This window comes from Bos taurus, chromosome 17, assembly GCF_002263795.3.
Source record: "Bos taurus isolate L1 Dominette 01449 registration number 42190680 breed Hereford chromosome 17, ARS-UCD2.0, whole genome shotgun sequence".
In the NCBI taxonomy this organism is placed as follows: domain Eukaryota; kingdom Metazoa; phylum Chordata; class Mammalia; order Artiodactyla; family Bovidae; genus Bos; species Bos taurus.
In genome coordinates this window covers 46,315,182-46,329,384 of record NC_037344.1, presented here as the reverse complement: position 1 = coordinate 46,329,384, position 14,203 = coordinate 46,315,182, and the positions used below count along the sequence as shown (strand labels likewise).

At 47.2% G+C, this 14,203-nt stretch overlaps 1 protein-coding gene across 5 annotated transcripts in view; it reads right to left on the bottom strand.

Moving 5' to 3' along the window:
- Positions 1–12,667, bottom strand: part of STX2 (syntaxin 2) — a 66,473-nt gene extending 53,806 nt beyond the window's left edge. For all 5 annotated transcript variants that reach the window (XM_010813868.4, XM_015475452.3, XM_003587140.5 and 2 more), the window contains exons 1-2: positions 12,486–12,667; positions 964–1,038 (exon numbers count right to left, since the gene is read on the bottom strand). In XM_010813868.4, coding sequence (XP_010812170.1) covers positions 964–1,038; positions 12,486–12,515 — 105 coding nt within the window. In that variant the 5' untranslated portion in view covers positions 12,516–12,667. The remainder of the gene's footprint in view (positions 1–963; positions 1,039–12,485) is intronic.
- Positions 12,668–14,203: the final 1,536 nt, after the last annotated feature.

Sequence of the window (14,203 nt, the reverse complement as noted above, 5' to 3'; positions counted from 1 at the left end):
ACAAAGTCAAAATATCTGTTCTCAGACTCAATTTCAAATATTTGAAATTATGCAAAATTTGATCAACTATGACTTAGGGTTAAGAATTTAAACATGCTGTCATGTTTAAATTCTAGGAAAAAACCCTGGGGAGTTTCGAGGGAGCAGGAAAGGCCTTAGGGGGAAGTCTGGGAGACAGGTTCAAGGGAAGACCCAAGGGCACAGGTCCAGAGGCTTCGCCCCTGTACAGACAGTCCAGAGAAAGGCCAGGCTAACCAAGGCAGAGCAGAGTTGCCACAATCATATCTTTGCTCAAGGATAAGATCTCTCAGGAGTGAGCAAAGTCCCATATGACCTAGAGACTCATGCTTTGATATTTGGGAAACTTCTCAGGAGAAGAATTTAAAATTTAATCACAGATTTTAGAAAATGCACCATATGAGCGAGCCCTTTGATACACGGGACTCACTGGCACTCGACAGAAGAGCGGGAGAAGCCTCGCCGTGTGTACTGTGCACGCCTGACTGCCAGCTGAGGGACATCACCGCCACCAGGCCCTCCACTGCAAGGACCCAGGCTCCCTTCGTCTGGAGGACCCCACTGGCCATGGGTGCGGCAGGGCCTCCCTGAGGGACCCTGTGCTTGGAGGAGGTCCCTTCTCCCAGCACGAGCCCGTGGGCAGCAGGCCCACCTTGCTGGCCACCCCCAGCCCGTGGGCTTCAGTCTCCTCAGAGGCCCTCGGCCCCCCATCACCGTTCTCACCCACCCTCCCCCCGCCCCAAGTCAGTCACCAGGAAGAAGGGTTCAACAGCAACAAATGTGCTAAAAGCACTAAAAAGTCTACAGCACTTTTTGTCATTCAAACGTCAGTTTTTAAAAATATTTAGTTTGGGTATTATTTCAAATACGACAAATGCACAGTTACATTAATTTAATTATGTTTAAAGAAAAATGACAGACTGGCTTTCACAAAACGACTCTTACCTGATGGAAGAAATCATCCATAAAATGGTCCTTTTCAACAACAACAGTTGTGCCCCCATCATCATTTTTCCTACACTGAAATGGAAAAATATGAAATGTAAAATTCTGGTTTTAAAAGTTTTCACAGAGGCACCAACAGTGAACTGAAAGACAAGAGCAGCTGGGTACCTACACGATCTCAGCTCACTAAAAGCACCAAAGCGTAAGAAGCCTGCCACCCACCAAGGCCATGACATCCACCAGGCCACACACAGTCAGGGCAGGCGCACACAGCCAATCAGCCAGGAGAAGGAGCCACGTCAGGGGGAATCAACAGCTAGATCTCCGAGAACTGAGCGGCAGAGGATCAATCATTCATTCTCACTGAGTACGTCCATGTGACACAGGGCAGGTTTATCTTCCACAAGTGAATCTGCTTACACTGCACACTGTCTATAAAGATTAAAAATACTGACACCACTAGTCAATTTTTCTAGTTGTTGTTTAGTCGCTCAGTCGTGTCCGACCCTTTGCAGCCCCATGGACTGCAGCACGCCAGGCTTCTCTGTCCCTACCATCTCCCAGAATTTGCCCAAGTTCAGGTCCACAGAATCGGTGACGTCTTCCAGCCATCTCATCCTCTGTAACTTTCTTTTCCAGACTTTTGGGCCCAACTTTTCTAGATTAGGTAATAATTTTCAAAGAACTTTCACATATGTTAGCTGGTGTTTATCATTTTTCCCTAAGTAAGTAATTCCCAGTTATGGCCACACTCGTATAATCAATAAACATTTTACTAAAGACAGACTCTAAAGAAGACCTGAGTGAACTGTGGAACTGGAAGAGACTCTTGCGAGTCCCTTGGACAGCAAGGAGATCAAACCAGTCAATTCTAAAGGAAATCAACCCAGAATATTCTTTGGAAGGACTGATGCTGAAGCTGAAGTTCCAGTACTTTGGCCACCGGATACGAAGAGCCAGCTCATTGGAAAAGACCCTGATGCTAGCAAAGATTGAGGGCAGAAGGAGAAGGGGACAACAGAGGATAAGATGGTTGGATGGCATCACCAACTCAAAGGAGTTTGAGCAAACTCTGGGAGACGGTGAAGGACAGAGAAACCTGGCGTGCTGTAGTCCAGGGGATTACAGAGTTGGACACAACTTCACAAATGAACAACAAAGGAACACTGAGGAAGAAAGCAACCCACCACTGGGAAAGGCCAGGATGACACTGTACTTTACAAATCAGGTGCCTCAGTTTAAAATAACATTGAAGAGATGTTCTAGGCCAGGGGTTCTCACACTTGAGGGACATCAGGACCGCCTGGGATGGCTGGGTCTCCGGCTGGGTGGGGCCAGAGTGGGGCATTCCATGACTTGAGACTACCCTAGGACATCCAGAACCTCATCACACTGTAACCCTAACCCACCCCTCAAGGGAGGCAAAAGAATGAAACAGTGAAAAGTCTTTGCAGTAAGTCCCCTACACACGAACCTTCAAGTTGCAAGCTTTCAAAGACATGAACGTGCACTCCCATGTCCAATCATGTAAGTTCGCATGTCTGGTGTACACTGTCACATGTGTACATCCTCTACACACAGTTGTGCTTTTGTACACTTTACTGTATAGTAATGCAGTTTTATTTCAAGCCCAGGATGTCTGGAAGCAAATGCAAAAGCAGTGACGATGGAGTTGGTAACTGGTATGATGAGAAAAAAAGAACTACTACCCAGACATCACTGGACCGTTTTTCTGAGAGGGAAGATAGAATTGAAGCCAGCAAGGAACCAGTGTCATCAGCGTCAGGCGTGAGTGAAATTGCAGCTTGCCCTCCGTCTCCTATTGTTGACGATCCTTCAGCTCTGCCATCTCCCACCTCCACTCCCCACTCCAGTCAGTAACTCTTCTTGCCAGCCCTGTTCACCAGCTGTCGTACTATACTACTATACTTCTCAAGGTACTCTAAGATTTTAAATGTTTAATTTTCTATGTTTGTTTTTTATGTATTATTTGTGTGCAGGGCTTCCCTTGTGGCTCAGTTGATAAAGAATCTGCTTGCAATGAGGGAGACCTGGGTTCGATCCCTGGGTTGGGAAGATCCCCTGGAGAAGGGAATGGCTAGCCACTCCAGTATTCTGGCCTGCAGAAATCCAATGACTGCATAGTCCATGGGGTCACCAAGAGTCGGACCCGACTAAGTGGTTTTCACTTCACTTCATTTCACTTCACTTCACACTACAGTACTATATAGCTGACTGTGTTAGTTGGGTACCTAAGCTAACTTTGTTGGACTTACAAACAAACCAGACTTGTGAACATGCTCTCAGAACTGAACTCGTTTGTATGTAGGGAACTTACTATAGTGGGAAGAAAGCCACCTCTGTCTACAGCTACAGGGGAGAGGAGACAATGTCAGACCCCGGGACCTGGCATCCGAGTCACACAATATTTATCAAGGACACGTGCCACAGGATCTACCAGTGAGAGCTGTGGATTCGAGAGGAGAAAGGAAAGATGCCTGGCAGCATACAGAGGAGGGAACTGTTTGGAACCATCTCCCTGCGGGCGCGCTGGGCAGCCATTCAGCTCTAACTGCGGAAACTGAGGCAGCCACAGATTTCAGGAATTCTGGACCCTCAGGAAAATCAGAGTCATTGAGCACTAAAAGTTTTAAGTGTAGCTTTACTGATCTGCAACCAGGAATGATGTGGAAACAAAATTCCACTAAATTTAGTTACGAAAGATCTGCCAAATGTAATAAATGTGGTAAGAAAACACGATGCAGCCTCCCTCTGCAGCTTCCAGGGCCCACGCTGAGGCAAATCGATCTGGCCTAAACTTCAACAGGAATCTCTCACCACCCCATGGAAGGCTTCCGCACCTCCCTTGCCCTGGGGCCACTTCTGGGTGCAGATAAGACAATCTACGAGGGCTAAGGAAGAAATGTGCTTCTCCAAGATAGAGAGGCATGAGCTCCCTCAGACAAGGGGTTTTTATGAGAGCCATAAAGAGTATTTTATCACCAGGTGACACACACACTGGACAGCCGTGGGGCGGTCTCGAGGGAAAAGCAAACCCACCTCCACAGGGTTCTGGGAGAAGCTCACTGAGCTGCAGGCAGGGGTCAGCGGGCGCCTCTCAGGGCTGTAGGCTGAGCTCTCTGCACACCATTGCTTCTGTTTAAACCGACTCCCCAGGGCATCCGCCTGGAGTGGTTTCCCCAGCAGGGCCCTTACTTTGAGCCACCACCCTGCTCTCACGTGACTCCGGTCACGGAGGAAGATGCCCGCAATTAGGCAGCGCTGCTACTGAGAATGTTTCATTTGTGCTCTGCTAACAGGGCAGGTATTATGGGTTGAACTGTCCCCCTAAAAATAAATGTTGCAAACCCCCAGGACCCGTACTTGGAGAAAGGGTCTAGGAAGACGTAATTAGTTAAGATGAGGTCATGCTGGAGCAGGATGGGCCCTTAACCCCACATGACTCTGTCCTTATAAGAGACAGAGACACAGGGGAGGCGGCCACGTGGCGAGGAAGGCAGAGAGGGTAGTGAAGGGTCTGTAAGCCAAACAGCCAAGGACTGCCGCCACTCCCGGAGACATGAGCAGCAAGGCAGGACTCCCCCCAGGTTTGGGGGAGCGTGGCCCTGCGACATCCTGACTTCAGGCTTTGGCCTCCGGGGCCAGACGTGACAGCATGTTTGTGACCCCATCTGTGGTCTTCTGTCACAAGAGCCCAAGGACACACAAAGGACCGAAGCATGCCGACCCCGATCCTTTCTTTAACCAACCGTGCTAACTAACCAAGACACCGCTCTGGACCCAAGCAGACAGTCTCAACTAGAGAGAAGAATACTGTCTTGGGAGTCGCACATCTGGCTTCTAACCTGCTTACCAGCTGGGCACTACCAACTTCTCCTAGTCTGTCTCCTGGTCTCTAAAGTGAAGATGACATCCGTTTTCTTCTCCAAAGGTGGGGCTGCAGGAAAACTGCCCACTTGGGGCTTCATAAGGCATGTGATTTTCACAGGGTGTCCACACACCAATAAAGGCTTTTAAAATCATTTCAGGTCCATGTTCTTAATTCCCAGCAAAAGAGCACTTAAAAGCAGATCAGCAATCAGCTAACTGCAATAAAAGTGACGTTCAGGCAAACCCGCCAACGGCGTAGAGCTCTTCTCCAGGCTCCCGCATTATTTGAAGTGAAAGAGGGCTGCTAATGGGCACGACTGAGCGACTGAACTGAACTGAACAGGCGTCACGGGCCAGGGCACTGGGGCAGCAGGAGGACTTGATGTTGTGTTGGTCCTCCAGCACCACCTGAAGCCTTGGGAAGATCCCCTGGAGAAGGGAATGGCTACCCACTCCAGTAGCCATTGGAGGGGGGCAAGCACCCCCATTTCACACACAGAACACCCCAGGACAGCTGAGCACCATGCTCACAGCCTCAAGCCTCTCTGGGAACCAGGAGGGTTCAACTTCACAAACCCACAACTGTGCTGACTCACCAATGGCAGGAGCACCAGGAAACTTAAAATGCCTTCCACACCTGCTCCCCCAACTCTGCGAGAAGCAGCTAAGGCAGGAGGGGTGAAGGGCTTCCCTGGACATTCAGAGCTGAGACCACCTTATCCATCTGACTCCAGAGGCCCTCGCTCTTGACCACACAGCACGGACCTCCTCCTGGAGGAGGGGATTTCACCTGGGTCCTCCAGGCACAGCCTGGCTCCCAGGCTCCCTTCTGAGCTCCCGGGGCAGCTTCCTTGGCCTTCACAATCATGTCGTCTTTGAATGACCCTGCATGTCACTGTACCCCCATGGCTGACTTCTTTTCACAGATGCGGGAAGGGGACATTCCAGGGGCCAGGGACACTGGAGTGAACTAAATTAAGTCCCCATGAATTCACCAAATAAGAATGGGGGAAGGGTAGAGAATGAACTTGAACGTGGCTGAGCAGGGCTGGGATTCCCTTGTGGCCCAGAGGATGAGCGATGACAACCCACCTGCCCCCACCGTGGCTTTCCTGGGGCAGAGGGCACCCATCTCACCCCTCTGACAGCTACCCGAAGTTCTCAGAGGCCTCAGTGTCTGTCTTACTTTTTGTTGTGGAAAATGACAAAACATGTACGGAAGTAGAAGGAATAATATAGGGAGCCCTCGATGAATCCAGTGGTCAGTTCACAGACTGTCTCACTGCACCTGCACGCTCCCTGCCCCCAGCCCGGCAGCACAACTCCATCTCGTGGCAAAGCCCATACACAGGCTGCCTGCCACGCGTGACACAGCCGAGAACCTAAGCTCCCTACTCCACCTGATCCGGGACAGAAACTTAGTTATTTCTGGCTCAGGGGAGACGATGTCCAACATGACACTCTCCCTAAGGGAAGTCAGTCCTTTTACCATTACATTATACATGGACCACTCTCCTTGCAGGAGGCAGTGAATAAACAACCAACCACCAAAAAACTCAACTCTTCCTGGATGCTGAGACCCACATGTCACCACGCGTGATCTCTATTCACAGTCATTCACTCGCTAGTAAATCGTTCATTTCTCTACCTGCAGACCAAGAGGGAGCCAATGACTGGAATCTGTTTCCTCTACTGTCTTTTTTCCTTCTTTTTTCTTTTTTTTTTTTTTGGCTATTGGTTTTACTATTATGTTTCAGTGCCTTAGAGAAAAATCAGCAAAACAATGATACTGTGTGCAATTTTAACACAATTTTTGCAGATTAGATATTATTAAAATTATTTCTATTCATTAGGGCATGGTATTCTTATGTCATAAACAGATAAAAACATATAAAATCAGTTGTGAAGATATTTTTTCTTTTTTAACTTTTTATTTTATGTTGGAATAAAGCCTATTTCCTACTTATATTTCTTAGGTCCATCTAGAATTCTCAAAACTATTAGACATGAGAAAATAGACCCAGTAATACTATCTTAGCTTTTCCATTCACTAAAAAAACAAAGAATAACTACCTAACAATGCTATTTAAGCTACACAATCGCCCCCCACGTCCACGAAGCCCATGTTCCATCTTTCCAGCTGAGATGGTGTAACCTCTGTACAACAGCTGTTGTTTGTAACAGTGCACTTATCGTAAATAACAAAATGATTGGTGGCATTCACTAAGAGCAGTGGGAATAGCCTCCAACTTGATTTCCAAAGTGTCAAAGGGCAAGATAAGCACCCAAATATCAACATTCCATTTCTGTTAAATTTTAAAAGAATTCTCCTTAAAAGGAGCATTATATTAAAATACAATTCTCTCTGTGAAAAGTATTGTGAGGAAGAGACAGTAAGGAGCTTCCCTGTTTAGAAACTATTTAACAAAGATGAATTCTCTGTCACTGGAATGCTCTCTGTTGAGATAATTGAGAAGCTGAATTATTGCAAACTAAAAGAATCCAATGTTGGATAAGATACTCAATTTTTCTCCATGTTATTCTCCATATACATGTACACTAGGGCATTCCATGCAAATGCTAATTGTGGGGAAACAATTATCTTGAAATATGCCCAATGCTGGCAATAGCTTTATTGCTAGAATATGGTGATTTTTCAAAATTGCATTACTTCAGTTAAAAAAAAAAAAAAGAATACTTGTAATTAAAAATAGGTAAAAGCTGACCGCTGGCCAGTTGGTAATCATGTTGCCAGATGTAAGTATCATTTCTTTCCCATATTTTTATATAATCAGTTATAGTTTTATGCCCTAGGTAGAATATTACTGTTTCATGCTTTACATTTTCACTTCATGTTTATCTCCATTATTATTATATAAATACTACAGGTCCTTACACTTTACATAAATAACACTGTACTGCATAAATGCTTCTGGTTTTTTTCCTCTCAAAGGTATATTTAAAGATTTTTCCTCATCTCTCATTTTCACTCACCACTATCAAACTCATCATCCTTCTCTTCTTAAGAGCAGAGCCTTGGCTGGCCGTGCCCCCTGCCCAGCTTATACCCAGCTGGCTCCTCCTTCTCATCACATCTCAGCTCAGAGACCTCCCTGATCAAGACCCCTGATCACCCAGCCCAAAGCAGCCAACCCATACCCACTCACTGTTTTATATGCTCCCCAGCAGTTACTGCTCATTGACTTAACTGTTCCTTGTCCTCTCCCACCAGGACACATTTCAGGGGAGCAAGGACTTCAAGGGTCTTGCTGCAACTTACGCCTGAAACAGTGCCTGGCACGTAGCAGCCACTCAGTTGAGACCAGCTAAAGGAATGAACGAAGGGCACAGAGATGAGATGGAGGTGGGGGTGGAGAGGAGAGAAAGCACATACAGGACAGGGAAACCAGGAAACAAAGACGCAGACACACACAGCACGAAGCGGCACAGTGGGCAGGACTGGAGACAGAGGCAGTCTTGGTTGCTCACTAGCCCCTGGTTCCATCCCCTTGTGAGGTCTGACAGCACATCGCGCTGTTGAGTCTGAAGCCCCATTCTACCCTTGCATCAGTCTCCCTTTTCTGTTTTAGCGAAGGGGTTTCTGTCCCTTGCAACCCAAAGAGCCTGAAGACAACAGAGTCCATTGTCATCTGCATTTTCCTAACTAACCATGGGCGTGCTCAGAAGCAAACGCACTCAAACCATACCCAGCAGGTGCTCCATGCAGAGTTCTGAGCCCTCAGAGCAAACCTGACAGCACCCATCTGCCCTGGAAGGGTGCAGAGTCTGTGGGAGGGCGCAGAAAACAGGACCACGTGTGTGTTCGGATGGGCAGAGATGGGAGATCGCTGGGGACACAAGAGGGAAGACTTCCTGGTAGCAGTGCTTGCACTGAGGCCAAAAGAAAACGTGGGGCCAGAAAAGGGGAGGGGGGCAAGAGACATACAAAGTGAGTAGCTCACGAGGACCCAGAGAGGGCACGTGGGAACAGCGGACTGGGCCAGGGGACCTGCCAGAGTGAGGTACTGGTTCTCTCTTGGGTTCTCCATTCCTCATATTCAGAATGAACAGACTTGAAATTAAAAACAAGTAATTAACCTGTGGAAATGTAGAGACTTTGCTTTTTTATTTTGTATACAAACAGTATTTATTGTGGTTCCCAGAGAAATATCAAGGGCTTCCCAGGAGGCGCAGTGGTCAAGAATCTGCCTGCCAATGCAGATCGACACGGGTTCGATCCCTGGGGTTGGGAAGATTCCCTGGAGGAGGAAATGCAATCCATCTTGCCTATACACAGAGAAACTATAGATCTGGGTTGCAAAGATCCCAACTGTCTGTAGAATGACACAGGAATCAGTAAATCATGAAATCCTCAACATATTCAAATATTATAGACAATTCATATATTAAAGTACACATGTATTATGAAATTCTCAGTATTTTAAATTTCAGTGACATACTTAGAAAAAAATGTTTTTACTTTCTAAGTTGGAACCTGAATCTTTACCACATAACAATCTGCACTCTGTGTCCCCATCTGAGCTGCCAAAATAGAACCTTAAAAATATGCGGGCAGCTTCTCTTGCCCTTTAAAAAATTTTACGTGCAATTCATCACCATAAACCCAAGTATTAAAAATAGTAATTTTCTCAATAAACAAAGTCCTACTGTGTAGACAGGGAACTATATTCAATACCCTGTGAAAACCCTAATAGAAAAGATTATGAAAAAAAATACATATATATAACTGAATCACTTTGTCCAGCAGAAACAGAACATTGTAAATCAACTACATTTCAATATAATTTTCCTTAAAAAATATAATCTTCTCCTATGTCTACTAATGAATACCATCTAAGTATGTGTGTTTATGTCTATTACTCTGCAAATTCCCACAGCTGAAATTTGCAATTTTTCTGTTTTTAACTATCATAAATACAGTCTTTTGCACTGACAAACTTTTTTTAAAAGGTAATCAAAATATATTTGGGGTCATTATCTCGAAGGACAGCAATCCCACTTTGACTTACTTCCTAAACCTACTTCCTTCTGCTTCTGCACACATCCTTACCCGGCTGTGCACATTCACAGCACACACCCAGTTCATTTCTGTGCCCTCTGCACTTAGCACGTAACCTCACAGAGATCCAGTGCTCAGAATCTACTGAATGTATGGTCCTTTTATTTTTTTAAAAATCAGAAACATCCTTCTGGATTTAGAGTTTAGGAAATCTTGGGCAAGTCACTCAAACTTTCTACACCCAAATGAACTAACTGGCTGCTCAAAAAGAGAATTCTTGCTTAGAAGCAGTTAAATCTGTATTTGACAAACTGTATTGGACAAACTAACTTTTAAGTCCTTTCCGAGTAGTTATCAGTGGGAATCTTTTTTTCAGGAGGAATCACTAACAGCTAATAAAGGAAACTTCTAGAAAGCATCAAGAACATTTTGTTAATGTGGACAACACAGGCGTTTTAACTAGTAAAATTAAATATTCACGTTTGCCTAGGAAAAAACACCAGCCACTTAGAAACATGGTTGTGAAAGGTCATTTTACTACTCCAAGAGCTACCTGGAAAAGACACATTTCCTGGAAAAAAAAAAAATTAGCTTTGATAGCTGATAATTTTCAGATGAATTTTCAAATATTAAAAGTTAAACTTTAAGTATGTCAGATTCAATTTTGAGTTAATATGCCAGGGAGAAGGTTGCTTTTTATAACTGCTTGAAAACATTTTAAAAACTAGTACATATTAATAACACTTGTAATTACAAAGCATTTTTCTCTCTCCCACCCTCTCCCAGAGTGTCACACGCAGGAGATAATTCTATGATTCAGCGCTTCTTCCATAAGAGTACACAAAAAAAATCTTATTATCCTCATTATATATACAGGAAAACTGAGGTTTTGAGAGGTTCAGAAATTTTCTGCCCAAGATTCAACAACTCCAGACATAGAAACAGCTGCTCAATCTTCATCTATAGCAACATGGTACTGGATCAGAAAAGATCACTTCTTCCTCTAGAATTCTAGATTAAAACATGTTCTTACCCACACTGTTGCCATAAGAGCTGAAATACACATACACTTAAGAGTGATAAAGAACTGCCTTCTCTGTTTTTTGCTTTTTTTGCTAAACAAGCCAAGAAAAGCTTCTCACATATTCCACTAACACATTTTCTACTGTTCTCCAACATTCATAAATTTGTATTCTTTCATAATACATTCTTCATTTCTTCACTTAACAAATATCTGAGCTTCTAACAAGGAAGGATACTCCATTGAGTGCAATAACAGAACAGCAATTTGCCGTTTAACATGTTGCTAACCTGTAAACACAAACATCAAAATATCTAACCATTAGTAAAAACGGAAGCAAAGAAAAATCACTATGAAGAAACTTTCTGGGTAAGAGTGTAAAAGCATAATTTTCATAATCTGAAGAATGAATCATTCATTGCTTCTCTAAACTAAGATTCCTCATCTGGCCAACAGAATCTGAGGGACTATTCTCTCTACTTCCTAAGCCTGGGACAGGGCTGGATCCATTCTAGAAGCTGAGGAGAAAGTTAATTCATTACATTCAATGGGTGCTTTAGTGCAGTGGGCCTTGCTCTGTTCTGAGGCTGTTCAGAGTACTGGGAAACGAAATACAAACATTCAACACTATTTTAGTACTTGTATTTTTCCAGAAAAAAGTCAGAATTAATTCTGTTCACCTAAAATGTTTCAACTCTTCTACATTCTATAAACCACTACCGTTTCAATGTCATCATCTCATTCACAGTATTGTCTGTGGAATGCATCAAACACGACTCCATTTCCTAAGGGAACAAAACACTGTTCTCTTACTAAAGTTATTGGTAATTTGCTGAGCACCTATGTACTCCACCAGCGGAGTTTACTGGGAGTAAACAAACGCAAAGCAAACTATTTACAGGGGAAACAAAAGGCGCCCCTCTGTACCTGCCTCACCGCTCCCTTCCAGCATCCAGTCCGGCAAGGCGCCCACTGGCATGTGGCATCAGATACATCCGTTCCCACCTATACACTGAGCTCCTACTGCGCGCGGGGTCCCACCCAAAACCCCAGATATAAGACAGGGAGCAAGGGGACAAGTCCCTGCTCTCAGGGAGCTGACGCATACTAGGATGGAACAGTCCATAATTCAACAAATAATTTCTGGTCATAAGTGCTCTGCAAGGATTTAAACCGGGCGAAGGAATGGACCGCCTCTAGGGAAGGAAGTCACCTGAAGAAGCAGCAGAGCCCAGCTCAGAAAAGGAGGTTCGAGGCCCCGCCGGGCCCCGAGACGCCGGCTCAAAAGCTATTCCCTGCCCCAACGCCCAGTGCAGAAGCGAGGGCAGAAGAGTGCCTTCGGGGCGTTAAGGAGATGGTGGGACGGTGGTGCTGCGGGCTGGGGAAGCCGTGCGCCCCCTCCAACCCCGCACAGAGGCCGCCCCGCCCGGCCTGAGCCCCGGGACCTGGACTCCCCTTCCCCGCTCACCCTGTGACCCCGCACCCTGAGCCCCCAGCCCAGCCCTGCACCTCCCCGCCCCCGCCCATCCTCGTGCCTCCAGGGCTCCCGGCCCGAACCGCTACACTCCAGCTCGCCCGCCCGCGGCTCACCGCCGTCAGGTCCGGCAGCCGGTCCCGCATCCCCACGGGCCGGGCGCCGCGCCCCGCCGCTCAGGCCTGCCCGGCGCCGCCTCCGGCTGGCCGCGGGCTCTCGATGTCCCCGCCGCCGCCTCAGCCCGCCGGTCGCCCTCCCCTCGGCCGGCGCTGCCACGGCAACCGCGCCCTCACGCTCTGCGCATGCCCGGCCCGCGCCGCGCCCAGACCCACGCAGACAGCGGGAGCCTTCCTGAGGGAATGCCGAGAACCAAGGGGCGGGGTCCGCCTGGGAGGGGCGGGGTCTGGCTTGGGTAGGCGGGGACTATCGGGGAGGGAAGTGGCCCGCCCAAAAGGCGCGGCAGAGGAACAGGCGCGGTCTGGTGGGGGAAGGAGCGGAGCCTGACTGAAAGGGGAGAGGCGGGGCCTGCTGAGGGGAGGCGGGGCTGGCCGCGAAGGGGCGGGGCTGGCCGCGAAGGGGCGGGGCTCGGCTGAGTGAGTTGTGTTCGGGAGGTCGTTTATCCTGGTTGGTTAGATATGACTTTTGCTCTTCTTGATTTGCTTTTGGTTTTGTGCTTTCACATTCATTTGATTTACTTTAAAAACTCGTGGAAAATTTGGTGACGAATTTAGCAAGTGTATGGAGATGGGTTAGGTGCAGCTTTGGTGGCTCAGAGGTTAAAGCATCTGCCTGGAATGCGGGAGACCCGGGTTCGATCCCAGGGTCGGGAAGATCCCCTGGAGAAGGAAATGGCAACCCACTCCAGTACTCTTGCCTGGAGAATCCCATGGAGGGAGGAGCCTGGTAGGCTACAGTCCATGGGGTCGCAAAGAGTCGGACACGACTAAGCGACTTCACTTTCACTTCACTTGCATATGCCGAACAAAGACCATCTCTTCAAGGATTCTTGGGGCTTCCCTGGTGGCTCCTGCCTGCCATGCTGGAGAGCATTCAATCCCTGGGTCGGGAAGCTCCCCTGGAGGAGGGAATGGCAACCCACTCCAGTATTCTTGCCTGGAGAATTCCATGGACAGAGGAGCCTGAGGAGCTACAGTCCATGAGGTCGCAAAGAGTCAGACAGGAGTGAGTGACTAACACACTTTTATGGATTCTTGTCCTTTTTTGTGTGACTAAGGCCTAGTCAATCCTAAAGGAAATTAGTCCTGAATATTCATTCCAAGGACTGATGCTGAAGTTGAAGCTCCAATACTTTGGCCACCTGATGTGAAGAACTGACTCATTGGAAAAGACTCTGATGCTGGGCAAGATTGAAGGCAGGAGGAAAAGGGGAAGACAGAGGATGAGATGGTTGGATGACATCACTGACTCCATGTACATAAGTTTGAGCAAGCTCTGGGAGTTGGTGATGGACAGGGAAGCCTGGCGTGCTGCAGTCCATGGGGTCGAAAAGAGTTGGACATGACTGAGTTGACTGAACTGAACTGAAGGCCGGTAATGGTTAACTGCTGCTGCTAAATTGCTTCAGTCGTGTCCGACTCTGTGCAACCCCATAGACGGCAGCCCACCAGGCTCCCCTATCCCTGGGATTCTCCAGGCAAGAACACTGGAGTGGGTTGCCATTTCCTCCTCCAATGCATGAAAGTGAAAAGTGAAAGTGAAGTCGCTCAGTCGTGTCCGACTCCTAGCGACCCCATGGACTGCAGCCTACCAGGCTCCTCCGTCCATGGGATTTTCCAGGCAAGAGTACTGGAGTGGGGTGCCATTGCCTTCTCCA